At 49.4% G+C, this 27474-nt stretch overlaps 1 protein-coding gene across 1 annotated transcript; it reads left to right on the top strand.

Annotated features, from left to right (window-relative positions):
* The first annotated feature begins 915 nt into the window (after positions 1-915).
* ANAPC7 (anaphase promoting complex subunit 7) lies at positions 916-20624 on the top strand. Its single transcript, XM_028528276.2, is given in 12 exon segments — positions 916-1020; positions 1022-1134; positions 5108-5294; positions 6032-6151; positions 9900-10011; positions 10323-10476; positions 11431-11573; positions 13021-13138; positions 14389-14585; positions 17087-17311; positions 17945-18095; positions 19783-20624. Coding segments are annotated over 12 exon segments (1800 nt in total). The 5' UTR covers positions 916-930; the 3' UTR covers positions 19973-20624.
* Positions 20625-27474: the final 6850 nt, after the last annotated feature.

The following is a 27474-nucleotide window of genomic DNA, read 5'->3' as shown; positions in this document are numbered from 1 at the left end:
GGCCATTATTGGCCATCATTTCAGAATTATTACCGACAGTAGTGGTGGTTTTTTGGGTCTGTTTTGTTTTTTGGTAAAAGAGAGGGGTGCCCAAGGGAATATGACAAGTCACAGACTGGGAGAAAATATTTCCAAAACACGTATGTTATTAAGAACAAAACCAAACCTGTTATCCAAAATATACAAAAAAATCCTCTTCAAACTGAACGGTAAGAACACAACCCGACTGAAGAGTCAGAAAAAGCTGAGAACAGAAATCTCACCAAAAGAAGGTAAGAGAAGGACTAGGCATATGAGAGGACACTCCACATCATCACGTCCATTAGGGAACTGCAAATCCAAACAACACCTATGAGGACGGCTAAAACCCAACCTAGCCTTTACTCACTCTGAGCTAGAGAGTCATTTCACAGCCCCAAAAGAAACCCTTTTCCAACCAAGGAATTGATCCAAAGGGTGAAGGAAGCCTGACTCCAGCAGGAACACACAAAAATCTTAGAAAAGGGGGCGTGGTGCTCTGAGGATGGTGCGCATGCGTGTGGCTGTAAAAGCAAGCCTTCCCCAGGCGCCTGATTAAAATATTTAAATACAGCTATTAGGGATCCCACCATACCTAATCTACTATATTCACTTTTATTTATGATAAATGTTCGTGCATTTTATTAGTTTCTGAGGGACACAACTCCTCCCAGACTCATTTCAATGGAGCATGCATTTTGTCCCCATTGCATTTATTGTCCTCAATAAAGTGTGCGCCTTACAATGACGGTGTGGCTTCTGCTAAAGCAAGCAAAAGGAACCCCCAAACCAAATCATTCCATCTTCAAGTGGTGTGAGGGGCGGGTTAAGAGGCGGTGGGGGATGGAGGTTTTTATCCAGGCACTTCAGTAGTTGCCTATTTCCCTGGGGGCGGTGCCACGTGTGGACCCGATGGACCCCGGCGAGACCGCCATTTTGGAGTCTTCCCTGAGCATCTCCTCCCGGCTTTCCGCGCCGCCGCCACCGCTGCCCGCGGCCTCGCCTGCCGGGCAGGATGAATGTGATAGACCACGTGCGGGACATGGCGGCCGCGGGGCTGCACTCCAACGTGCGGCTCCTCAGCAGCCTGTTACTTACAATGAGTAATAACAACCCGTGAGTTGAGGCGGGGAGCGGCCTGGGGCTGAGGAGAAGGCGGCGCCGGTTGGTTTGGGAGCGGGGGCTGGGGGGGCCTGGGGACAGGCGGGAAGGAGCGGGCGCGGGCCTCCGCTGAGGCTCCGGGGTCCGCGAGGGCCTGGTGGCGCGGAGCCCACGAAGGGACACGAGTTGAGTTCACTGGGTCCCTGCGCGTTGTGCCCGGCGCTGGGATGAGCTCCCTGGCGGGAACGTGGCGAGCGGCGGCGGCGGCGGCGGCTTCGAGACATGGAAGGCGAAGGCTCTTGAGGACGATCCTGGCGAAGGTTCCCCGAAAGCTGGCAGCGTAGGGTTTCCTGGGGTACCTGTCGCCAGGCTTGGCGACTGTCACTTCGCTGGGCTGATTCCTCTCCTCCCAGCGCCTTCCCGAAGAACACGGTCTCCCCCACCGGAGCTCCGAGATCCAGCCTCCTGGTTCTGTGCCTTTGCCCCGCATGTGAGACGCATGTGAGACGGGTGTTTCCCCTTGAGTGTACTAGGAGGGTTCGCTTCCTCGCCTCGGCGAACCCCGAAAACTGCACCCCCGTGATGTGCGAGGCGCCTGTGTGAGGACTCAAAAGGGCCCCCTTTCACGTTCTCAGAAGTGCCGCTTCTTGAGCCCTAACGCTGGAAGAAGCGCAGGGCTCTTCCCATCCAGCCTTTAGTGCATGTCGCCCTCCTCCTTAATTTCTCCATTGTGCTGAAATTAAAGTTCCTTCTTTAACCCCACGGCCAACGGGGCCAAACCCCTGTCTCCCAGATTTAATCTCATACTCTGCTCGTCGTCCCCCAGCCCCCCTGCCGCCGCCTCCTGATACTTCGACGCACCAGGCTCCTTGTCGACTCAGACCTGCGGCCTTAGGCAGGTTTCAGCTCAGATATCCTTCTGGAGGACTCTTCCTTGCTCGTCAGAATTGCACCTTGTTCTCACTGCCCTATCACGTTGTCCTGTTTGACATTCTGCATCACATTATTTATAAAAATGGAGGTACAATGGGCATGGGACATTACATGAGTTTTCAGGAGTACAACGTAATGATTCAGTATTTGTACATAGTGTGCAAGTGATCAGCACAGTAAATTCAGTTAACATCCATCGCCACACGTAGTTGCAGGTTTTTTCCTTCTGATGAGAAGTCTTAAGATCCATAATCTGCATCACTCCTCCCTCCTCATGCAGTCAGGCCAGTGCCTGGCACAGAACACGCACACGTTTATTGGAAGTGCATACAACCCCGCGGAGGTGAATAACCCTGTTGTTCACACGTGTAGTGAGGGGAGCAGTTGGACGTCTGGGTTTCAGTCCTTTGACTCTGGTCTCCAGGCTGACCTACCGCAGCCTCCTGCCTTGGAATGGTGTTCCAGTGGAAGCCTCTGCTGGGAGCGGACCCATCCGCATGTGGCCTGCTCCTGGAGCTGTCTAGGGCAGAAGAGAAAGGCCCCTTAAGTGCCTGCAGTGTGGCTACTGCTCCCTGCTTCATTTCCATTAGCGTGCTTTTGGACCTGGCTCGGAGCAACCCATCATTTTGCCACCATCCACTTAGTGCTGACAGGGAGGAGCCTGGTCTCTGTCAGCCTTCTCTGTTTACCCTGGAGCCTTTCATTGGCTCTGAGTGATATGTCAAGGCAGTTTCCACCGCTGGGAATTTATGCACCAGTTAGGCATTATTCTGGGTTCTTGAAGCTATTACAAGATAGCTGGAAGCAGTTTGATCCTCTGACTGAACTTGTTTTTCTTTTTTTATTTTAAACATTTTACTAATTTTTTTTAGAGAGAAGGGAAAGGAGGGAGAAAGAGAAACATCAATGTGTGGTTGCGTCTCGCACACTCCATACTGGGGACCTGGCCTGCAACCCAGGCACATGCCCTGCCTGGGAATCGAACCGGGAACCCCTTGGTTTGCAGGCTGGTGCTCGATCCACTGAGCCACACCAGCCAGAGTTGGACTTCTTCATACTAGATTAAACTGGCAGTTTCCTAGCTTCAGGAGACATTTAAATTCTGACCTTTGTTATTTATATTTTAGAATTTCTTACTGAATTGGCAATACAACACAGTGGAATAACTCAAACAGAGCAGAAAGGATCTGCAGATAAGTGCTTCTGAGTCTTGAACCTCACCCCACCGTTTCCCTTCTCCAGAGGCAAACAACTGTTAACCGTTTCTCCCATGTCACTCCAGATACCACTTCTGCTTACATAAGTAGGCGTGTGTGTTACAATTTGTAAATATCTGAATGCTTTCTGAGTATAGTAAAGTTTTCTATCAAATATTATTTCTCATTCAATACATGGAATCTCAGTGTTGGAAGAAATCTTAACTATTTGAACTATACCTTTCAACCTTTTAGTCCTTGAATTTCCTTTTTTTTTTTAAGATTTTATTTATTTTATTTTTAGGGAGGGAAGGGAGGAGGGGAGAGAGAGAGAGAGAAACATCAATGTGCGGTTGCTGGGGGTTATGGCCTGCAACCCAGGAATGTACCCTGGCTGGGAATCGAACCTGGGACACTTTGGTTCCCAGCCCGCGCCAATCCACTGAGCTACGCCAGCCAGAGCGAATTTCCTTTTTAACTATATCCTGTGTTTAAACTTTGTATCCTTTTTTTAAAAAAATAGTTTTTGTTAAGATAAAATTAACATACCATGGAATTCACCCTTTTAAATAACATGCATCTGTGGCTTTAAACATACACAGAGTTGTGCGGCCATCGCCACTGTCTGTTCCAGTACATCGTCACCAGGATGAGAAATACCGTATCTGTCTGTTGTCACTCCTCAGTTTCACTTTCCCAGTCCCTGGCAACCACTAATCTAAAGAAATGAACTGTCTACAGAGTTCTTTGACTGTTTCATTTTTTAAAAAAGATTTTTAAAATTTATTTTTAGAGAGGGAAGGGAGGGGGAAAGAGAGAGAGAAACATCAATGTGCGGTTGCTGGGGGCTGTGGCCTGCAACCCAGGCATGTGCCCTGACTGGGAATCGAACCTGCGACACTCGTTCACAGCTCATGCTCAATCCACTGAGCTACGCCAGCCAGGTCGACTTTCATTTTTAAGCATCTATAGCTTTCAGCTGTCAAAGAAGAACATTGTAAACTCATTTTAACTTGGGAAGGAAGAGTGGGATAGGAGATTAAAAATGAGTTTCCTATTAAAAATGGTAGCCAGCTTCTAGGCACTTAAAATGCTTGTGAGCAACACTCAAGGTTAAAGAAAGTTTTGGAACATTGATTTCCTTACACTGTCCTTAAACTCCTGGGACTCCAGGAGATGGAAACTCTTCTAGTGCTAGTAAAGTTTGCTTTTGTATATAAAATTGAAGAAAAAAAAAGACTATCAAATAAGGCTAATCCTCTTATCCCACTTGCTTAGCCTGTCCTATTCCCTGTATTTCCATGCTTTCACTGTTCCTATTTCTTCAATATCTGAAGAGTGTTCAGTTCCTACAGACCTTTTTGTTCAGTAGTTTCCTAAAAAGGATTCAAGTGGTGAAGTTTCTCTTTTCTGAGTTTTCATCCCTTCTTTGGTAATACTAGTTAAGTCATTGTGATTGTTCTTTGTCTCACCCTAAAAATGGATGTTAATGTAAGGGAGTGTGGATATCTGTCAAACTGTTAAATTAAGAAGTCAGGCTTAAGAAGGGGAAGAAAAGATACATTTCTCTTTGTATACCTCTACAGATTTAGAAGTATCATGGCTTTTGTAGTGACTAAAGAAAACATTAAAACAATTTAAGGCAGTTTCCTAGATGTGTTGACCACATTAGCGTAGAGGACGACTCTCATGCGGCTAATTTTAGGAACTCGCACTTAAGGTACATTTACTTTCTTGTAACCTCATTGCGTGAGGTTCTGTGCTCGGCTCGGACACCAAGAAGGGACACTGAGGGCAGGCGCGTGTTTTCTAACATTTCAAAACAGCCCACGTAGGGATGTCCTTTCTTTGTTTTCCAGTGAGTTGTTCTCCCCCTCTCAGAAGTACCAGCTTTTGGTGTATCACGCAGATTCTCTCTTTCACGATAAGGAATACCGGAATGCTGTGAGTAAGTACACCATGGCTCTACAGCAGAAGAAAGCCTTAAGTAAAACTTCAAAAGTGAGACCTTCAACTGGAAATTCTGCATCCACTCCACAAAGTCAGGTAATTGGAGATAAGTGTGATGAGGGGTGGAGGGGTGGTGGGAGTGAGAGACTGAAAGAATTTACAAGACTTCTGATTAGATGTAGAAAATGGTAAAATAAAATGTAATTTTAAAGGGGACTTAACTGCAGAAACAAATGTGAAAAATCACTTAGATGAAAGAATGCATTGAACCAAACATTAAGGGATTAAAGCAAAATTCACTCTGGATGAATCTAAAAATGGAATTAACTGTGAATTATCTGGGTTATAACCGAAGTCATGCATTATTCCTTTTATTAAAAAACTCAAAATCTAAAGTGTTTTTATAATGCTAATGACAGTACAGTTGTCATTAGCATTATAAAATGGAACTCCAATGTTACAACTGTGAGTACCTAGGGAAGTATATGGGAAATGTAAGAATTCCTGTCCATTTTTGATAGCTGCTTAATAATTAAATAATTAATTAATTGAAGGGGCAATTGTAATTTTACCATTTGACAGAGCCATCCCATTGCTAGAAATTCTAATAGTAGACTCACAAAAGATTTATAGGATACATATCAAAGGCTGCCTGTTGCAGCATTGTTTATAATGGTAAGAAACGAAGCAGAAGTGTCCACTAGGTAGATCTAGTTAAATTATAGCCGTAAGTTTGAATGTGATGGAGTTATTAAGTGAAAAACAAGATAGAGGTGTATGTGCTGAATTCCCGTGCTCTGGTGTTTTGAAGAGATGTTTCCATTCCCTTGCAGTGTCTCCCGTCTGAAATTGAAGTGAAATACAAAATGGCAGAATGTTACACAATGCTAAAGCAGGATAAAGATGCCATCGCTATACTCGATGGGATCCCTTCAAGACAGAGAACTCCCAAAGTAAGTTGTCACATCATTTTCAACCCCTCGTTCCTTCCACCCCTCTTCTCCACGTTTCTCTGTGCACGAGGGAGTGCATCTGAACATTTAATTCTTGCCTCTGAGTGTCACTTTGCTCCCTTGTTAATGGGGTTAGGGCTTCAGAGAGGTAGAATAGTGATCTTAATGAGCCCCTGAAAATTCAGCTGATGAAAGCGGTAGCTGGAGAATACTACAAGTGCTTATTCTTAGGTTTTCCTTACTGTAGAAAAGAGTGATTTGCGGTATGCTTCCAGGAGGTAACAGTGCTGCTTTATAACCTCATGGTTTGCATCCTGTAGGTGTACACAATTGATAGAGTGGTTTTATTAATCTCTTCATTTTCAAAATCAAGTCTACAAGATTCCTTTGTACTTACTTGTATGAGGGATATATATTTGTGTTTGATTTGTTAACACATTATAGTGACTTGAACACCTTCAATTATTTAGGTGAGTAACCAAACTGAACGACTATTTATTTATTTACTTACTTATGTTTTTTAAAGATTTTATTTATTTTTTAGAGAGGGGAAGGGAGAGAAAAAGAGGAGAGAAACATCAATGTGTGGTTGCCCCTTGTGCGCCCCCTACTGGGACCTGGCCCACAACCCAGGCATCTGCCCTAACTGGGAATCCAACCAGCGACCCTCTGGTTCATAGGCTGGCTTTCAATCCACTGAGCCACACCAGCCAGGGCTGAACTTTATTTTTTTAAAGAACTGTTCTGTAAGGAGTGTTATATTGGGCATCTTTGATTATAGTTGTTTTGTTCTGTTTTTATGTCTAGTTTAGAAGAACAGTGCAAATCCTTGCTCTTAGTATTGAATTCACACCAGTATTTAATATTTTACTGTATACGCTCATTACCTATCTTTCTTCATTGAAAAGCTTCTGTCTTGTGCGTAACAGTGGGGGATTTTGTCTGTCAGACAAAATGTCTGTGTTCGTCCTCCTGCCCTTAAAAAAAAAAGGAATATAAGCAGTGAGGACCTAGTGTATTTAGTTAGTGTTTTTTCACCTAAATGTTGCTGAGTTTTCAAAGTAAAAACAATCAAACTTGATGCGAATGTGCTTAAGTAGCTCCTCAGATTGAGGGTGTATTTACAATTTCTGAGTTTCTATATTAAGTTATTTCCGCAGCATATTTTATGATGGTGGCTGCTGTTAGAAACATTTGGAAGTATATTATAGACTGTGCTTGTCTCACAGTAAGCTTGAATGCTCATACTCTAAACTGTGTTCTGGTACTCTATGAAAGACTGTATAGTCCCCAAAGAATAATTTTTTGCATATATGAAGAATACCTTCCCCCCTGGCTGGTGTGGCTCAGTTGTTGAGTGCTGGCCTGCGAATCAAATGGGCGTTGGTTGGATTCCCAGTCAGGGCACATGCCTGGGCTGCAGGCCAGGTCCCCAATAGGGGACATACAAGAGGCAACCACACATTGATGTTTCTCTCCCTCTTTCTCCCTCCCTTCCCCTTTCTAAAAATAAATAAATAAAATCTTTTAAAAAGTAAAAAAAAAAAAAGAATACCTTCCTTTTGCAAGATGTTTTGATTGTAAAATTTGAATTATATCTCTTCATTATCTTATTGGATAAGATAACACCATTGTTTTCTCTGCAGTGACTTGAAGGGGGTTGGGAACAGTGGGTTTTGTGGCACCCAGCACTTCGGTGTTCACTGCTGTTATTTAAGAGGGACTGCAGGACTCTGCCTGTACTTGGAGTTCGTATTCTTTCGTTCTGCAGAGCCGTGGTAGCCAGGAGCACACGGAGATATGTGCCTCAACCATGATATTTACCGTTTTTCTTTCTTGTCTGCTGGGGAGGTAGCTGGCTTCTCAGTCTGTGTAAAGGACAAGGAAGTGAGTCCAGTCAGCGTACATCTAAATGAACGTCTGTTAATGTGTGGTAAACATTGCCACGTGTTCTTTCACATTTTAAAAGGAAATTCCAGTGTGAGATTATTTTATCTTGGTAAATCTTCAGCTGTTGAGAGCAAACATACCAACATACAGTTTCTCACTCAGTTTTTAGAAAATTATGACTGCTTGTGTGTATGACCGGTGGAATGTGGCTTTGTGGTGTTCCCAAGTAAGTCTTTGCTTTAAAAAGAATTCACTTTCTCACTAGGTAGTACTCAGAACTCATTCTTCTGTAGTGACAGGTGGTTTAAGGGGAGTTTTAATATTTGTTGGTCCATCAGTCATGATTTGTTGATAACAGGCAGTTAAGAAAGGTTCTTAAATTTAAACATCATACTCTTTTTAAGTATTGGCATCGATACTGGAGCTTTCCTTTAAGGACCTTCTTTTGCATTTTCAACGTAGCCTAAAATGGAAAAATCTGAGGCCAAATAAAAAAGTTTTATTTCTGATATTTCATTATTTTGTTGTTTGAATCAGCACGGATTCGTGCCATACTAGATTATTTTCTATACTGTAAGTGCACAATTGGAACAGGTGTTCCTCACCTTCAGAGCCGCTCTCTTGAGTAAAATCTGGTGAACAAAGCTACAGAGGATTGATGAGGTTAGGGTTGGCTTTTTTTTTCTTTTGTGCCCTCATGTTGACTGCTTCCGTAGGTTAGTGATCTGGCAAACTCTGTGTTGTATTATGGTCTATTGATTTTAAATCGGAATGTTGTGTTTTTCTCTTTGGACTTTTAGGATTATTTATACCTTCCCTGTAACTCCTGTATTCTTTGAAAAGTTTAGGTTTTTCTCAAATTTTCCCTGTTGCATTTTGGAAGGATTATTTTTATAGAACTTTACAGAGTTACGTATTTGAATTATGCTACTTAAATAGTGTAACTGTCTCTGGATTGTTGTCACCTATAAAGGGCAATTAGAGTTTGATTTTTGTAGCATAACTTGGATGAGTCAGATAGTACCTATCGATCAAAGCTGTAAGCATTAGAAAGGCTAAAGTCTGTCTGCTAGACTGACTGTCAGGGAGAAGCCAAGTGTTGTACTTTTGTATCCGTCATTTCCTTTTTGGGGAAAATTCATCCGATCTTTCCTAACTAGCTGTGTTAAGAATTCCTCACTTTCTATGCTGTGATGTTAATCGCATTTAAAATATGTAAACTTGAGCACTCCTAAGGTAGTCTATCTTCTGTATTAAGATCAAGAAAGAAATCTGGCTGGCATAGCTCAGTGGATTGAGCGTAGGCTGCGAACCAAAGCATCGCAGGTTCAATTCCCAGTCAGGGCACATGGCCTGGGTTGCAGGCCACAGCCCCCAGCAACCGCACATTGATGTTTCTCTCTCTCTCTCTCTCTCTCTCTCTCTCTCTCTCTGTCTCCCCCTCCCTTCCCTCTCTAAAAATAAATAAATAAAATCTTTTTAAAAATCTTTAAAAAAAAGATCAAGAAAGAATCAAGGTAATTAGAATTCTGTAACATTTCTCAAATGAATGCTACTCCCATTTCCAGAGGCAGCATCTTTGGTCCAGATATTATTGGACCTTTTGGTTGGGTAAGTGAAAGGAATTTGATTTTCCTTTTAGAAACAGGAGGACATAGGAAATACAAAGGTAGTGATTTTTTGTTTGATTTGAAGAATGGGGTTGGCCTTTATTTATTTTCATGGGGTTATGGGTAGATTTTCCAGTAAAAAGTAAAATAGTAGCTGGTAATAAAATTTAGGGCTTAAATTGATGGTGAAATACTTTCTTTGCAACATACTCTTAATCTTAATTGTCTTCTGTTTCTATTTATTGCAGATAAACATGATGCTGGCAAACTTGTACAGGAAGGCTGGCCAGGAGCGCCCCTCGGTCACCAGCTACAAGGAAGTGCTGAGGCAGTGCCCGCTGGCCCTCGATGCCATCCTCGGTACGGGTCCCTCTCTGCCTGTGTTTACGGAGCGCTCACTCCCTCCCCGCGGTGGGAGTTCTCGGTCCTGGCTGTACGTTAGAATACCTCTATTTTCTGAAAAGTTCCACCTGTAGAGAGTGATATAATGGATTACCGTTATCATGGATTTCACTGATCAGGAAATATTAAATTGTTTGTTCTGTCATACCTGTCCTGCTCTGAATGGGGAAAGGACGGGTTGCCTTACAGCCCAGGGAAAGGGTAACCTGTTGCTACTTGAAGAGCGATGCCAGGTCTCACCTTCTTTCTCCTGCTTTCTGTTGGCTTAGGTTTGCTGTCTCTCTCTGTAAAGGGCGCAGAGGTGGCGTCGATGACAATGAACGTGATCCAGACTGTGCCTAACTTGGATTGGCTCTCCGTGTGGATCAAAGCATATGCTTTTGTGCACACGGGGGACAACTCGAGAGCGATCAATACCATCTGGTGAGAGCCACAGAATCAGTTCAGCATTCTTGGGGCCCTTTCTTTGCGAGGAGGTCTGATGTATCTAAATTAGCAAAGCAGAAAAATTAGATGCTTATCTCTTGGTGTTGCAGCCGGCGATCCTTGGGCTTTGTTAGTCTGTTGTGTACTGAAGGGCCCCGGATGTAACAGTCTCTGCTGAGCGCCTGTCGAATGTAAGCTTGGGCCGAGTTTAGCTCTGTGCTTGCAGAAGTAATAACCCCTGCAAAGGGGACTGCTTTAGTGTGCGGCTTGCTTAAACCTGGAAGACACCTTTTTGCACACCCCAGAAGCATAGTTTATTGCAGCATCTGTTCTGGGTTGTGTGTCTAAGTCGGGATTTTCTTTTTATTTCAGTCAGGTCAAGTCCAAGAACAACACAGTGGGGTTTGTGTTGTACAGTCATTTGGTTGAGTAATAAGTAGCTGTCACTTGTGAATGACATTACGTTTAACACCACATGTGTTTGTCCACTGAAAAACTGCAACCAGAAAGTTCTGTCTAGGTAACAAGAGGTGTCTGGTTTATTTTGTGTATTTACTCTCTTATCCTGTATAACTTTTTTAGAATGATAAGCTCAGAATAAGAAAGTCTGATGTATACAGTTTGTTTTTTTTAAGTTCTATTGATTGATTTTAGAGCAAGAGAGGGAGAGGGAGAGAAACATCTGTTTGTGTTCCACTTATTTGTGCATTCATTGGTTGAGTCTTGTATGTGTCCTGACCAGGGATTGAACCCACAACCTTGGCGTATTGGGACAACACTAACCAGCTGAGCTACTAGGCCAGGACTACACAGTTTGTTTTTAGCGTTTTTTTCTTACGAAAACTTTTATACATACACAAAATGAAATGGTACCTATATGCTTGTTACCCAGATTTAACAGCTAAAAGGATTTATAACAGATTTTAAGGTTCAATGTTTAATATCTTAAAGTTCACTGGAGAAAAAGTCGTTGTTGCGCGATAATGTGGATCTCCTGGGGAGCTTAGCAGACCTGTACTTCAGAGCCGGAGACAATAAGAACTCGGTCCTCAAATTTGAACAAGCACAGATGTTGGATCCTTATCTGATCAAAGGTAAGTCATTCCGTTCCTGGGGCAGGGTGGCAGCGGCTGTAGAGGGGCAGATCAGAGAACACAGGGAGAAGGTGTAGGCAGATCTTCTGATGTCGTTTTTCATGGAAACAGTTTGTAAAATGTGTTACAGTAGCCTTTTACCTTTCTGTAGGCCCTGGCACATGTCTCTAACACTCGGGTGGCTCCACTCGAGCAGTTGTTTTGCTTCATTCGAGTGTCATCTCGCCGCAGATCATTATTTAGCTTGTTTTCTTTTGGAAGGAGTCACAGCCTCTTCTTAGGATTTATGGATTTATGGTGTGCCTGACTGAGAATTTGGATGGCGTACCCAGGACCATGATATCCTTTTAGGGAATTTAGCTTTACTGTGTCCTTAGTGTAGTTAAAAGGGAATAAAGTGAACAGATATTAAGAAAGGGATAAGGGATAATTAGGAGTGAACAACAGATAAAATCATGGATCTGAAATAAGACTGCAGCTGAAGGGGGAGCCACGGGGCCTTCTAAAGGCTGGCTGTTGGGGGACTGGCCGTGAGAGAAAGGTGTGTGCTCAGGAACAGTAGTGGGAAGTAAGGTCGACGAGGTGGGCTGAGTCTGCTTGTAAAGGCCCCAAAGAGGCCATGAGGATGACCTTCTTACAGTAAAGTCGTGCAGCCCTGAGGACCCCAGAGCGGGGAGAGGGGGCGCACACTTAGAAGATGGATTTGTCTGCTCAGGGTCTCCCGCTCGCTCAGCGCCCATCTCCTCTCCACGCTGCCCTGCCCGTGATGCACATGGTGTTGGGAGATGCTGGTCTGGCGGTGGGCAGCTCGGAGCCGGAGGCTCAGACCAGAGGGGGGGGCTGGCGGGGGGCGCTGCAGCAGTCTCGGCTGGAGAGGCGTTGTCCCGGGGATCCGAAGGGGCGGCAGGGAGTGCAGGGAGGGGAGTGGTGGTGAGAGCCGGGTGACGGGAGGCAGGGGCCCTTTTCATACAACACGAGTGAGAATGAAGTGTGTGTGGGGGGGTGATCTTACGTGACCTAGACTCCAGGACGAGATGCTGTTTCCGGAAAAGGCCAGCATTATTCCAGGACTGAAGGGCACAGTCACTGTGTGCCCTGACTGTGCCTGGACCTCGTGGAGGAGAGAGCTTCCTTGATGCCCTCTCTGGTCCTTTCTGGTCACGGGTTAGGGTGGCTGCATATTATGCCGCAGGCTGTAGGGACAGACGGTGTCTGACAGTCACAGGCTTTCCCATTGTGAGGTAGGTTCTTTGCTTTTTGAAGTTTTGGGTGTGTTTTGTCTTTTTATAAGTCATTTTGTTGGAAACCGAATGCTGTTGGAAGGAGCCCTTGATGACGGAAAGGGCTCAGACCCTAAAGGAGCCAGGGCCTCCGTGTGGGCTCTGAGGGGGTGCTTCTCCTTCATCAGAGCCCCTGCTGCTTCGTTCAAGAGCCTCTTCCTCCCTAGGGATGGACATATACGGCTACCTCCTGGCACGGGAAGGCCGGCTGGAGGATGTGGAGAACCTCGGCTGCCGCCTTTTCAACATTTCTGATCAACACGCGGAACCCTGGGTGGTCTCTGGGTATGTGTGCACTCCCCTTCCTCCCAGTTTTCAAATTTCTTGAGGAAATTTTGGTTTTTCTTGAATAGAATATAGTTTGAAAACACAGGGTTAAGAGATACTCTGACTTGGATTCAAATCATGGTCTTTGACTTGGGGCACCTGAGCCACCTCTTAGTGTCCTCTTCTGTCCCTTGGAGAAGGAGGATTATCCCCCGGCCTCCTGGGTGGCTGTTGATTGAGATCGTGAGCTCAGCGCTTACTTGTGGGAAGCCTCAGTGAACGGCCAGGAGTTGCTACTTTGTTACTGACCTGGCTTAATAAATTCTCTGAGTGTGTCTAATCTGATAACCTATCCAGGTCATCAGGTTCTTTCCCGTCATTTTCTCCTTCTATATCAAAATAAATACTTAGTAGGTTGGTTTTTTTGTTCTGGTTTCTTCTCACTAGTATTGGGTGGGCCAAAAAGTTCACTTGGTTTTTTCCGTGAGATGCCCTAGTAGCGCTTAGTTGTCTTTACCTTCCTTCGAAACAGTTCTGTCGGACTGTCTCGTAACAGCTGGTGTATCGGCGTGCCTTTTTAAAAAGTTTAACAAAATTGGTGAATTTTTGTGTAGCCATTTTAATATTGAATGTAGAAGAAAATATGCAACATTTTGGGCATATTATGCTTTATTATTTCAAGAAAGGTAAAAACGCAACCACAACACACAAAAAGGGTTTGTGCCACGTATGGGGAGGTGCTGTGACTGACTGAACAAGTCACAGTGGTCTGTGAAGTTCCTGCTGGAGGTCTCTCGGTGTGCGGTGCCCCACCGCTGGGTGACCAGCTGGAGTTGAGAGCGAGCAAATCGAGACATAATTGAGAACAGTCAGCGTTCTACCACACAGGAGATGGCCGACATACTCAAAATATTCGAATCAATAAAGTTATTGGTGAAAATGAAAAATGTGTCTTTTATTTTATGGAAAAAATCATAACAGATTTTTTTGGCCAACCCAGTATCATAGGTTAAGTTTGGTTTGTAGTGATTATGCTGTAGAGAGTCTTCTGTTTTAATTTTTGGTGAAGTTTCTCTACACAGGCATACCTCGGAGATACTGTGGATTTAATTCCAGCCTCTGCGATAAAGCAAGTCATAATATTTTTGTTGGTGGAGGACCTTGCCTTCCATTTGCAAAAAACGCAACCTCTGTGAAGAGCAGCAAAGTTCAGTAAAACATGGTGTGCCTGTGGTCTCTCAGAAACTTTTGGTTGTTTTTCCCTCCAGGTGTCATAGTTTCTACAGCAAACGCTACTCTCGCGCCCTCTATTTAGGAGCTAAGGCCATTCAGCTGAACAGCAATAGTGTTCAAGCTTTGCTGCTTAAGGGAGCAGCGCTCAGAAACATGGGCAGAGTCCAAGAAGCAATAATCCACTTTCGAGAGGCTATCCGGCTTGCACCGTGCCGCCTAGACTGTTACGAAGGTAAGGGAAAATTACGGGTGACAGTGTGAAGCTGCAGGTGCGGCCGCAGCACCCAAACGGGAGGTGTCGGTAGGCTGGCAGTTCCCGCACTCTGTTGTACACTTGGGGTCCACTGGGGGGACTTCTGAAAATCTGGTGCTGGCTCGCTCCGATACCATTTCAATCAGAATATTTGGGGATGGGAAGTAGGCATCAATATTTCCTGAAGATCCCAGGTAATGCTAACGTTCAGGCAAGTTTGGGAATCGCTGCATTAAGCATTTAAAATTTCTTGAGAGCTTTTGCTGGACTTTTCACTCCATACTTTCAGAATCCATTTTCTCATTCTTTTTTTTTTCCTGGTTTTTGGTGAGTAAGGTAATTAAGGTCGTTTTTTGCTTTTTTTATTGTTTTTTCCCCCCCTCCTTTTGGTTTCTCAGATGTGGCCAACTCAATGTGAATCTGTCTGTGCTGGCACTGTGCTGAATCACTTGGTTATTGTTCTTATGTCTTTATTATTTTTCACAGTTGCCTTACCTTGGGCCAGAAGTATTACTTACAGAGTAGCTCCATGTTCATACGGTGGTGCCGGTTGTGGGAACTGGTTGGTCCACCGTGGCCCCCAGAGCGGCCACAGTCAGGGGCAGACTTCGCTTGCTAGGTACTATTTCAGGTTCCTGTGAACTGACCCTAGGAGTTCAAAGGAGCTGTGCCAGCTTCAGCGATGTTTGATGATTCAGTCACAGCCTTTAAAATAGAGCTTACAAGATGCAGTTCCTCCAAAGCATATTTTTTATAAGAATTTAAAAATAAAACACGAAGAGTCTAGGAGTGACTTGCTGTTAACAGGAAGATGAGTTCAACTTTGAAAAATAAAATCTGGAAGTTGGGGTAAAGAACAAATCTGCTTAGATAGCCAGAGAGTTATGCCTACTCTGGCTTTGTTCTTAAAGAAACCCCAGCAGACCAAGCTTTTGGTTTCAAATGAAATTGTTTTTGTTTTTGTTTTTTTAAGATTTTACTTATTTTTTAAGAGAGGAAGGGAAGTAGAGAGGGTGAGGGACATCAGTGTGTGGTTGCCTCTCACGTGTCCCTTACCAGGGGTACCGGGCCCACAGCCCAGGCATGTGCCCTCACTGGGAATCGAACTGGCAACACTTTGGTTCATAGGCTGGCACCCAACCACTGAAGCACACCAGCCAGGGCTGGAGTAAAATTCTCAATCCTGAAATGGTCACCTCCCTACCTCCCTGCTGCTGTATCATGCTGATTTGTGCTGGGTGCCCGGCTCACTGGAGCCCGGGAATGCAGCTGTCGGAGAGCCCCACCCCCGCCCCCGCAGTGCTGGGACACGGGCTGGTTGGAGTGGTGGCGGCAGAGGTCGCTCCCCAGGTGGCTGGCAGGTGAGGCTTCACGGGTTGCCCTCGCTAAAGCCCCCGTGTGGGGACTGGATCAGGGCGACTCCGGTTATGCCCCCTGGTCCTGCTCGCAGCCCCCAGGCCAGCTTCCCCTACTGGTTGTGACCCTCCAGTACCGAAGCGCGTTTTTCCCGTCTCCTTTGGACGTCCCGATGAAGCTGTAGCAGGGAAGTACGATTTCTCAGTAAGTAGTTGCGAACAGCCATATTCTGACGCGAACACGTTACCCTTAAGAGTTAGGTAATTTCTGGTTAAGTAACCACAGTGTGTGGTGGAGTGTGCACAAGTGTTATGAATGCTGCCAGGGTGGAGGAGTGTGCCGAGAGAACCTGCCAGGGATTGTGTGGGTTTGGGGTTTAAGCCGTTTTTCTGTTTTGCTGAATGTTTTGTGCCAAGAAGTACTTCCTCTGTTCTCCTCGACTTGGCGTGAGAAGCCGAGAGGTGCCTCTGCGTGAGGTGTCCCCGCAGGGCATCGGCCTTGCCGTTGGTGTGAAAGGCGGCGGGAGCTGCCAACCCGAGTCTATTTGGGCCGTCCTCCGACAAGTGCTTTCCGTCTAGTTTGGGGAAGCCCTTAGCAAATGCTTTTGGAGATAACCTTATGTTTCAAATGAAAAGGTCTTCCTTTCTCCTTGGGTTGCTCTCAAGGGCCTTTAGTTTGTAGAACTGGACATTTCACTCTGGACTGTAGGAGCTTAAATCTAGCACTGAAGGGGATGGAACACAGCTGGACAGTAACGGCTTGTTAAGAGGAACCTTGGGTTTTGTTGGAAACATTTGTCACTTTCCCAGCTAACGACGGGTGTCACGTGTGTTCCTCTGGCATTCAGCTGGGCCGCCTGCACGCTTCGGTCACTTCGCGTGTGAGTCGCCTCCGCTAACCGAAGGCAGCTCTGCGGTGCAGGCTTTTCCCGTACCCTCCCGGTGCCCCGGAGAGGAGCGCTTATCCGCTGTTCCATCAGCATGCCCTCCATCTAGTCTCAGCACCAGAGCTCTCCCCCGCCTGCCCCGGTCTGCAGCTTGGAAGGCTTGTAATTGGGAAGGCTGGCAGAGTGGAAACATGGCTTGGAATGGTAATGGGGTTGGTCTTTCTGCATTTTATTGCAGGTCTCATTGAATGTTACTTAGCCTCCAACAGCATTCGTGAAGCAATGGTGATGGCTAACAACGTTTACAAAACTCTAGGAGCGAATGCACAGACCCTCACCCTTTTAGCCACCGTTTGTCTCGAAGACCCAGTAACACAGGAGAAAGCCAAAACTTTGTTAGATAAAGCCCTCAACCAAAGGCCGGATTACATTAAGGCTGTGGTGAAAAAAGCAGAACTACTTAGTGAGTGTGTTTTATTTACTTCCTTCCTTTCACTTTATAAACCCTGATCTCAGTTGGCCGCCCCAGTGCAGCTGGTTTCAGGAGACCCGTGTGTTCCTTCTGCGGTAGGTCTGAGCCCAGGCGGACTGGCTAGCACAGGCGCGTGCAGCCGGCCTGGACCGGCTTGGACTGGCGGTGCCTGGCTGGTGCGGGGCTGGACTTGGTTGATGCTCGTTCAGCTGATTCTGATCTGGTTTGGACTGAATATAACTGGTTTTGACCCATCTGGATTCTGTTAACGATTTCCCTTTTACCCTTGGTGGTTGGGGGTTTTTTGTTTTTGTTTATTCCAATTTACAAGGAACTCCTAGGTTTGGGCTAGTTTGGCAAATAAAATGCATGCTGGCTTTTTGTTGGAACTAGGTTAATAGCACCTTTAAAAAACCAGAACCCAAACTGCAGGTCTGCTAATGGAATAGGAGCCCAGGTGAGCTTGCTCTCACTTCCCGCCACACCCCTGATCTCTTGAGGGTGTCTACACAATAGATTGTCGGGTTGTGATCGGTGTTGTGGTTTCATGTGTAAGACTTGAGATGGGACTGTATTTTCAAAATGTTGTGGAGCTGGAAAATGAGGGTTTTTCTCCCCCTCCAGGCAGAGAACAGAAATACGAAGATGGAATTGCTTTGCTGAGGAACGCACTAGCTAATCAGAGTGACTGTGTCCTGCATCGGATCCTAGGAGATTTCCTTGTAGCTGTCAATGAGTATCAGGAAGCCATGGACCAGTATAGTATAGCACTCAGGTAGGCGCCCAGCTCCCCGGGGGGACGGTCGACGGGGGCCGAGGAGGCAGGGAGCGGTCACGGGAACTCCGGAAACACACGCGCAGTGTGCCCGCGGCTGGAAACAGAGTCATAATAGTAATGCTAGAAGAGTAACTTGTGAACTCATAACTTCTGCAGTTTTTTAAAATTATATTAACAGCATTAAAGAACCATTCCGCTCATGACCAGCTCGTACCACTGTAACACCTGTTTTCATTTGTGTAGGTCACCTTCCTGGCCTTGACCACACACACACATATTTTTATAGGGTTATATGTAGTATATATTTTATACTCGGCTTTTTCAAATCAAAGTGTTGTAAATACTTTCCCATATTTCTACCTACTGTAGCAGCTAAGAACTTCAGCTCTGAAGTTTGAATACTCCCTTCACCACCTGTTGGGCAAGTTACTAACAGATTTCCTTGTCTATATCTATCTACCTTATTAGATATTAAATGATTAAATGGGGATTAAATGATTATTCCATGTAAAGCTCTTAGCACTGTGCCTGATACCTAGTAAATACTAAATAAATAGTGGTATTCTTACTGCTTAATACAGAAGTGATTTCTTTGAGGGGTGTCTGCGTGTCTGTGAGGTGCTGGTGACGGCCTGCCTTTAACTGAGTCTGATCACACCCGTTGACCTGCTCAGCAGCTGAGTACCACTCCTGTGCCCGGCATCTCCGTAACCGCTAGGGATGCTGCCGTTCCCGTTGCCCTCGGTCTCGGACGTGCGCACTGATGGGTACCACGTGCTAAGTGCTTTCGCTGCAGGCTCTGGAAGGCAAGGTGGGGGTGCGGAGGGTGGGGAGCCCTGGGTGTGGGTGAGAGCTGTGTGGAAGGATCCAGAGGAGAGGAGACGAAACAAGTCGGTCTGCAGTTATGTAAGTAGGGGCAGGGTTCCCACGTGGGTTTCGTTTGCTTTTTGGAAGCCCGGAAGCAAGTGAGAAAATAAAATGCCGGACGTTCATTAGAGGTGGGATTTGATAGAGATTGGTCGCCGGCTGGCCTGGGGCGGTCCCCCCAAAAAGAGGAAAGGTTGCCTGGGAGCCAAGCAAACGAATGTTCTTGAGCTTTTGAACTTCAGGGGCTTCTACACGTGTGGTGGCTCTTAGCTGCTGCACTGGGAGCCAGGTGGGGTTGCCCTGGGTGCTGCGGCCTGATCTGGGGCTGACACACCTGTTCCCTGGGAAGGGTGGGTCTGGTTAACTGCCGAATGCTGGTATGTTTGTTTATATCATAGGAACATGGAACAGTTTTACTCACAGAAAAATCAGTATTTTTTGTAATTCTGCAGCTTAAAAACTCAATTCTGTTAAGAAATACCATTTGGATTTTTCTGTTAGTGGTTGTTTACTATTTCTGTGTTACCTGGTAGCTTCCGCTATCAAAAAGCTAGGGGAAATTGTATGGAAAGGTTTAAGAAGTAAGTGAAGAAAATCTCAAATTGAGAAGTCTAAAAATCAGGACAAGACCCCTTTTTCCACTTCTAGCAATGGACCCCCTCGACCCCGCTGTGGACCTGGAGTCATCCGGAGAGGCCAGGCGTGAGCCGTCTCCCTGTGACGGGGGTCATTCACTGCCGCGCCAGGGAGGTGACGCATCAGCCAGCAAGACGCAAGGCAGAGATTCAGGCCTCTCCTTTGTTTTGTTGTCCCCTAGTTTGGACCCCAATGACCAGAAGTCTCTAGAGGGGATGCAGAAGATGGAGAAGGAGGAGAGTCCCACGGACGCCACTCAGGAGGAGGATGTGGACGACATGGAAGGGAGTGGGGAAGAAGGGGACCTGGAGGGCAGCGACAGTGAGGCGGCCCAGTGGGCTGACCAGGAGCAGTGGTTCGGCATGCAGTGAGGCGGCGGCAGCTCGTGGCCGCGCTGGCCTGCCCTGCTCCGAGCGCGTCCGTGGACCGAGAACCGTAGGAGCCCGCTCTCTGGGAGGACACTGACTCAGCATGTGATTGCCGCGGGGGTTTCTGCCCCGGCTCCGTGTTTCTAGTAGCCACTCCGTTTTTTAAAACTGAGCCCAACCAGCCTTCCAGACATCTCCGTCCTCCCCTGCTCCGGGCAGGGGGGACCGAGGGAGCCCTCCGGGAGCCCCACAGATGTGCTGGGGCTTCCAGGACAGAGTGCTTTTTATACAGCTGATCTCTGAACCTGGACATGAGGAGTAGACAGCGTGTTGTCCGTGATGTCGTGGACGGGTCTCCCAGGGCCAGAGGACCGTCTCTGGAGTCGGACAGGGGCGGGGGTCGGCCCTTTGGGGGGGGCCTCCTGTCCCAGAAACCGCCGTCCCGGGCTGTCCACACTTCCCTAGTGACCTTGCTTCCTTCTGCAATGTTAGTGATGCCTTAAGCCGACAGTTGCTATTTTGCAGAACAGTTTTCCTATTTACTAACCTGGTAACTTGCCTATGAGCCTGGGCCGGCTGAGAAACACGTGTGACCTAGAGCATGAACACAGGTACACCTGGGGTAATTACCTAATAAAACTGGTTTTTGTACAGTCATGGTGTTGGGTTGATCAGAATGGAAACCCTTTACTATTTTTTTTTTTTTGTCACAATGCAGTGATTCAACCCTAGAATTATTTGCCGTAAGTAGACTCCCTTTCCTCCCAGAGTGTGGGGAACTGGTGGTGGGACTGGGAGCCTCAGGGACACTGAGCTGGTCATCCGTGTGCATTGTTGGGTAAATGTGTCTGGGGGAGAGTCCTCGGCCAGATTCTGGGCTCTTGCTGGCCGGCCGGCCCGAGCGCTGAGGGCTGTGTCTGGTTCCGCGTCTGCGGGGCCGCCGAGGGCCCGTTCCCTGGGTTTAGATGCTGTCAGACTTGTCCCTTGTTTAGCAGACGATGCTTTTGACAATGTAGGTAACCAGAAGGTGAAGGGCGGGGGGGGGCACAGCTAACCCCAGATTCCCATTAAAACAAAATTAGTCAAAAGTGGTATAAAATGTGGTTTTTGATGTAAATGGAAAGTTCCAAAGTGTATAAACACAATGGAAATGTAGTTCAGGAGCTCAGAACGTCTGATAACTGACATTTTAAATGGACAAAAGGTGACTGTTGAAGGGTCTTTGAGGGTGAGCACCAGAGCCTGGGCAGCGTCATTGGGTCGATCGGTTTCTGAAGAGCCCACCGGGCAGGCGGGGGTCGTGGCCTGACCTCCAGGCCACGGGGCAGCCTCCTGCCCTCCCTTCCTTGGGAGCCTCTGGGCAGCCGTTGCCCGCCAGGCAGCGCGAGGGGAGGGGGGTGTGGAACCTCTTGGCCATCCCCTGACTCGGGAGGGGGCACAGCCCCACTCTCTGGGTCTCACTTCTGCTTGTCAGGCTCATCGCCGTGGCCCCCGAGTCCCTCCGGGTCAGGACGTGCCTCAGAGCGCAGGCCCGTGCACACCTTACGTCAGCACCCTTCCGTTTCTGCCCCGTCCTGGCCCGGCCCCCTCTGCTCTGCGGGAGCCCCAAGTCCGCGTGTCCAGGCCAGGCCGGGCCCCTCCGCCCCAGCATCACCAGGGCCAGCTCCCTCGGGCCCGCCTGCAGCTCCAGTGTTTCTACCCCCACGGGCTCCGGGTGGAAGAGGCTAACGAAGCTGCCTTGCTAGAGCGCCTGATCGGGGATTGAAAATACCTGTGTTCCACATCAAAGAACGGGGGAGTTTGGCCTGGGTGGGGGGCTGGAGGGCCCAGCTGGTCGCACCACTGTCACCTGTTCTCACAAAAACCTCCCGTGGGCAGGGCCCCCAGGGAGCAGGGGCAGAGTCAGGCTGCCCTGCCCTGTGACTGTCCCCCTGGACCGCCTGCCGGGAGAGCATGCAGCCTGGCCAGGAGGGGCCACGCAGGTGCCGGCTGGCGTCTGGGGCTGCACACGTGGGGGCGTTTTAGCTGATTCCTCCCGGCATTCTCCCGCCCGCCCCCCCCCGGTTATTTGTAGCACAGGCCTGGAATCAGACGGACAGGGTCCTACAAGTCCCAGCTTCCCCGCAGTTGGCTCTGCGGGGCGGGCAGGGCGGTTAGCCTCCTGGCCGGGGCCCCACTCCTGCCCCTCTGGTCTGCGGACGGAGTAAAGGCCGTGTGCGGTTCCGCAGGACGGCCACTGGGAACACCATCCCCGTCGTCAGGGAGTCTCAGGCTGCCCGTCTTCCCCTGGGGAAGGGGAGCCCCGTGGTACCGCTGAGGCCTTGTCCTCCTCTCCTTGAGGTCCCTCAGCTGAGCAGGGAGGCAGGGTCCTCGGGAAGGGTGCTCCCTTCCCTCCGGCCTGGTCCTTGGTACCCCAGTTCTGACCCCCTTCCGTGTGTGGGGCAGAAGTGACCCCTGCAGGGCTGATGGCCAGAGTCCCCCTGACAGCCTCAGTTTGGGGGGCACTCCCCTGCCTCTGCATTCCTCCGAGGAGGAGGCCAGCTATTTCCAGAGCCCACTCAAGCGAGCTCGCTCCCCAGCGATGCAGACTCCAGGCCCAGCACTGAGTCTTAGTCCAGGTCCCGGCCGGGGTCCGGGAAGCCGCATCTTCCATCACCCCCACCCTGGCTTCCTCATGCCATACAGGTGTGCCCTGCTCCGAACAAACGGCGAGGAACCTGAGCGAGGGGGGGTCGAGGGTCTCGGGAGCTGTAGCTCGACCTCAGGGCCCCTCGGGGCCCCTCTGGCTCTGCCTGTGGGTGGGAGGCACTGCCTGTGGGTGGGGGGCACTCCCACGCCCGGGGCTCCGGAGCCCGTGCCCAGGCCTGCTGGGCCGGCCCCGAGGCCGCGGGCACCGTGTGCTGCCAGCACCACGTTCTCCGCCGACAGGCGGTGAGGCCTGACTCGACAGGCACCTCGCCGTGGCCTCCGGGGAGGGCGGTCAGACCCGGCCCGTCAGGAATGCCCGGCGCTGGGAGGGCCGCACAGGTAAGTGCCCTCCCTCGTAAGGTTTTCCGCTTTCTCCAGCGGCCTCCCTGCCCGGGGCGGTGGGAGGGGCCCCAGCCAGCATCGCCCCCCTCGGTGCACAACAGCGGGTGGGCTCCTGGCGAGCGACCCTGCCCGGCTGCACCCGGGCAGCCGCCAGTCCAGGCCAGGGGGTGTGGGGTTTTCCCAGCTTGTCGTGGGCAGTGTCAGTGCTGCCAGCATAGGACACGTCACATCATAAACCACACAGTACCAGCAACACCAGGGATAAGCCAGAAGCCCACAACTCGGTCTCCTTAGCAGCCATTGAAAGGAAACAATTTAAAAAGAGAGTACCCACCCTGGCTGGTATAGCTCAGTGGATTGAGCGCGGGCTGTGAACCTGAGGGTTGCTGGTTCGATTCCCAGTCAGGGCACATGCCTGAGTTGCAGGCCAGGTCCCTAGGGGGGGCCACATGAGAGGCAACCACACTGATGTTTCTTGTCCTCTCTTTCTCCTTCCCTTCCCCGCTTTCTAAAAATTTAAAAAAGTAATAAATGAATGAATAACTTAAATAAATAAAAAGAGTACCCTTGTGTACTGCTGGCAGGAATGTAAAATGATATGGCCACTGTGGAAAAGTCTGGCAGTTCTTTGAAAACTTAAACAGTCATGACCTAGCGACCCCACTTCTGGGTCTGGGCCCAGAGGAGCTGAAACGGGCCTTGAACAGAGCTGCCCAGCAGCGTTCATGATGGTGGAAACAACCCGGGTCTCTGGTGGTGGATGGGCGAACGGATCAACAAGATGTGACAAGCCCATACAATGGAATGTGATTCAGTCTTTTTTTAATATATATTTATTTTTAGAGGAGAGGAGAGGGAGAAAGGGGGAGAGGGAGAGAAACATCGAAGTGAGAACCATCAGTGTGTGGTTGCCTCTCACATCCCCCCCAACTGGGCACCTGGCCCGCAACCCAGGCCTGTGCCCTGACCGGGAATCAAACCAGCAACCCTTTGGTTGACAAGCCAGTGCTCAGTCCACTGAGCTACACCAGGCAGGGCAAAACTGGGTGGCTTTTCTAGGCAGAAAGGGGGACAAGGGGGCTATTGACAAAGGAACAGAAAGGAATATTTGGGGGAAGAGAAGGGGGAGGGTTTTATCATACAGGTGCCTGTTCAGGGTCCCATGTGACAGATTATTGGTGCTTGGCCAGAACGTTCCAGGCTGGTTAAGATTACGTTCCTGGGAGAGGCTGAAGCCACGGTTAGACCAGGTATGCAGTCTAGGTTTGGTAGCACAGGCCTTTGGCATGAGCGATGCCATTTGGGGCCTGTGGGGTTTTTGGTTTTTTTCCTTAGCAAAATGAACACATGGTTCAAAAAAATTCAGAGAGAGAGGTGTACAATTTAAAATGTCTGGTCCCCAGTCTGTGCTGAGTCCCTGTGTCTGCAAACTAAGTTTCTGGTAATATCCTCCGAAAAAATGGTATTGAGCTTCCACCCAGTCCTGCTGACAGGTGTGCGGAAGGTGTCCACGCGCAAATTCCCGCCAGGGTGTCGGCACGCCCTCCCTTGTTTGCGTGACAGCGTCACAGCACCCCCTTCTGTGGCTGGCTCCGTTTCGGCGACGTGCCCGCTTTGGCGGGCAGTTGTTTCCAGTTCTGCGTGTGTGGGATCCCGGTTCGCGGTGCCACAAGCTGAGGTTGGCGGAACGTTCCCAAGGCACGCAGGGGTCAAGTCCCGCGCAGTGACACCTCCGGCCTCGGGGGACGCGCTCCGGGGCTGCCGTGAGATGGCTCTCCAGCAGCAGCTGGGGGTGCCTGTCTCCCACGGCCGCGCCGGCGGGGGTGGGGCGCCGGCGGCATTCTTGCGTCGTTCGCGTCTTAGATGCGGTCAAGACTCCGGCATTTCGATTTGCTTGAGCTGCTGTTCCGTGAACGCTCATCTGGGTCCGGCCGGGAGGCCGACCCTGTGCCTGTGTCGTCGTCACATCCTTAGCCTCACACCCACGGAGCCTGGGTAGGATCAGCCCGTCCTAGGGACGAGCCAACCGAGTCCCGGACACGCTGTTTCCGTGCGCCCAGGGTGTCTGGCCTCGGGGCTTTGGCGTGTGCCTCGCTGCGGCCGCTGCCCCGTCTGCGAGGCCAGCGCCGCCAGGGCGCAGCAGCTCTCGCGGCCCGCGCGGTCTTCAGGGCTCGGCTCTGTGTAAACAGCCCTGGCGACCTCGGCGCTCACAGCTTTTCCCTTCTTTGGGTAAACTCCCGGGCGGAGGACTGCCGAGTGAATGGGTCTAGTGACCTTGGTTTGGCTCTTTCCTGGGCCTGTCCCTGCAGGGAGTCTGTAAGCCTGGCTGCCCGCGGCCTCCCGCAGCCAGCCGCCCCAGCCTCCCGCGGGAGGCCTCCCTCGGCTTCAGCTTGAGGGGCGCACACCGGGAGCTCCCCGTGTCCTTCCTCTTGCTGGCGCCGTGAGCTCGTAGTGGACTCTGCCTTCGCCCTCTTGGCCCTTTGGGATCTGTGGCCCCGTCCCCCATAGGACGGTCCTTGCCGGCTCTGGGTTGGGGAGTGTCTTCTGGACTGAGGTCAGAGGTCGTCCACATTAGGGCTGAGGGCAGCGGCGTGCTTGATGAGGGTGGTTGTGTTGGGGGCTGTGCTGCTGGCTGCTTGTGTCCTCTGTGTTTCCATTCTGTTCCCCCTGGAAGGACTCCCAGCTGGGAGGGCCTCCCTCCAGCTCCAGGCGGAAGCCTTAAGTTGATGGCCTGTGGGGCCGTGTGCTTGTGGGCAGCCCCCTTAGCCCGGCTGTGCTGCCGTGTTCCTTTGGAAAAGGACTGTACTCAGAGCGCCTGGGGCCCCTTTCCCGGTTGTCGGCTATGGGGGGGTTTGTGGAGGGGGAGTCGGTTCTCAAGCCATGGGGTGGGCCTGTGGGAAAGGAGTGGCCTCCAGGCTCAATCTCGGTCCCTTGGGGGTCACGACACCTGCTCTCTGGGCTGTGGACTGGGCCCCCTGTGGCGCTGGGCCAGTGGTTTGCCCTGAGCCCTGCTCAGTGCCAGGTCTGGTCCTCCCTGCACGGCCTCCGGTCCAGGGAGACTGTGTCTTAATTTTTGGGTCATCTTTCACCCGTGACCTCATCCAGTTTCAACTCCCCAACACTTCCTGGCTGCCCGCTGGACGTGTGTGTGTGTGTGTGTGTGTGTGCGTGTGTGTGTGTGTGTGTGTGTCTTCCGGCGGCTGGACTCACGTGAGAAACACAGGCCGCTTTTCCCAACGGGACCGGCGGGTCACGCTCCTTCAGAAATAGAACACATTTAATACATTCTTACGGTGTCATTGGTTATATTTGGCACGGGCTCTGGCATCTTCTAGTATCCTGTTTGCTCTTTTTAGGTTTCTTTCGTTTTTTCCTTCTGTGGGTTTGTTAGTTTTGCCGCTGGTGACATGCAGACCCACACGTTACGTCTGACGCCGGCCAGGACCTCTCCCTGCTCCTGGTGGCAGAGGCCTTCACGTGACCCCTACTGCTTAGCCCGCCCCCCCGCCCTTCCAGAATTTCCTTCAGTGGGAGTCTGCCGGTGAAGAATTTGTCTGAAAATATCTCTATTTTACTCGGTTTCTTTAAACACTGTGTATCCAGGTTTGGGCGTCTAGATTGCTGGGCATCTCTGTCAGCACCTGAGGCTGTCGTTGTCCTGTCCCTGGGCCTCCGCGGTGAGGTCAGCAGTGACACCTGTCACGCCTTCAGCGATGATGCCTTTTTATTCCCTCTGCGGCTTTTAAGATTTTCTCTTTGCATTGGGCTTTCTGCGGTTCAGTATACTAAATCTGAGCTGATTTTTTGTTGTTGTTCTTCCTTTGTAATTTGTTGGGATTCTTGCTTCTGTGGATTTTTTTTTTAAGATTTTTATTTTCAGAGAGAGGGGAAGGGAGGAAGAAAGGGAGAGGAACACTAATGTGAGAAACAACTGGTTGCCTCTCACACACCCCCACCTGGGGACCTGGCCTGCAGCCCACCCATGTGCCCTGACCGGGAATCGAACCGGCAACCTGTCAGTCCTCATTGCTATTGGAATGTCCTTGCTCCTCGCCCCTCAGTTGAGAGTGCAAGGAAATGCATGTTCATGTGCATAACTAGGAAGTCCTAGTCCTGTGTGGAATCATGTATGTATCACGCTAAGCATGAGTTCACCCTGGTGTCTCAAACTGTCCTTCATTGCCGTGTGGGTCGCCCCAACAGTGAGAAACCTGGCCCCCGCCATCTGCCGTCTGCATCACAGCGTTTTCGGTTCTCAGCAACCACCATTGTTGGAGACTGTTAACCTCCTCCCTTTCTAAAAACGAATGACCGACTATTATACAGACTGCTCTGCCCTCGAGTCTTTTGCAGGGTAGACGTGTGTTAGACATCATTCCTTGCCATCGCACACAGATCTGCCTTGTTTCTGAGGACTGTAAGAGTCCGTAGTATTAATATTCTTCGTTAACTCAGCATCTTTCTTACCGATGGGC

This window comes from Phyllostomus discolor, chromosome 13 (genome assembly GCF_004126475.2).
Source record: "Phyllostomus discolor isolate MPI-MPIP mPhyDis1 chromosome 13, mPhyDis1.pri.v3, whole genome shotgun sequence".
In the NCBI taxonomy this organism is placed as follows: domain Eukaryota; kingdom Metazoa; phylum Chordata; class Mammalia; order Chiroptera; family Phyllostomidae; genus Phyllostomus; species Phyllostomus discolor.
This window is presented reverse-complemented; position numbering and strand designations above follow the sequence as displayed.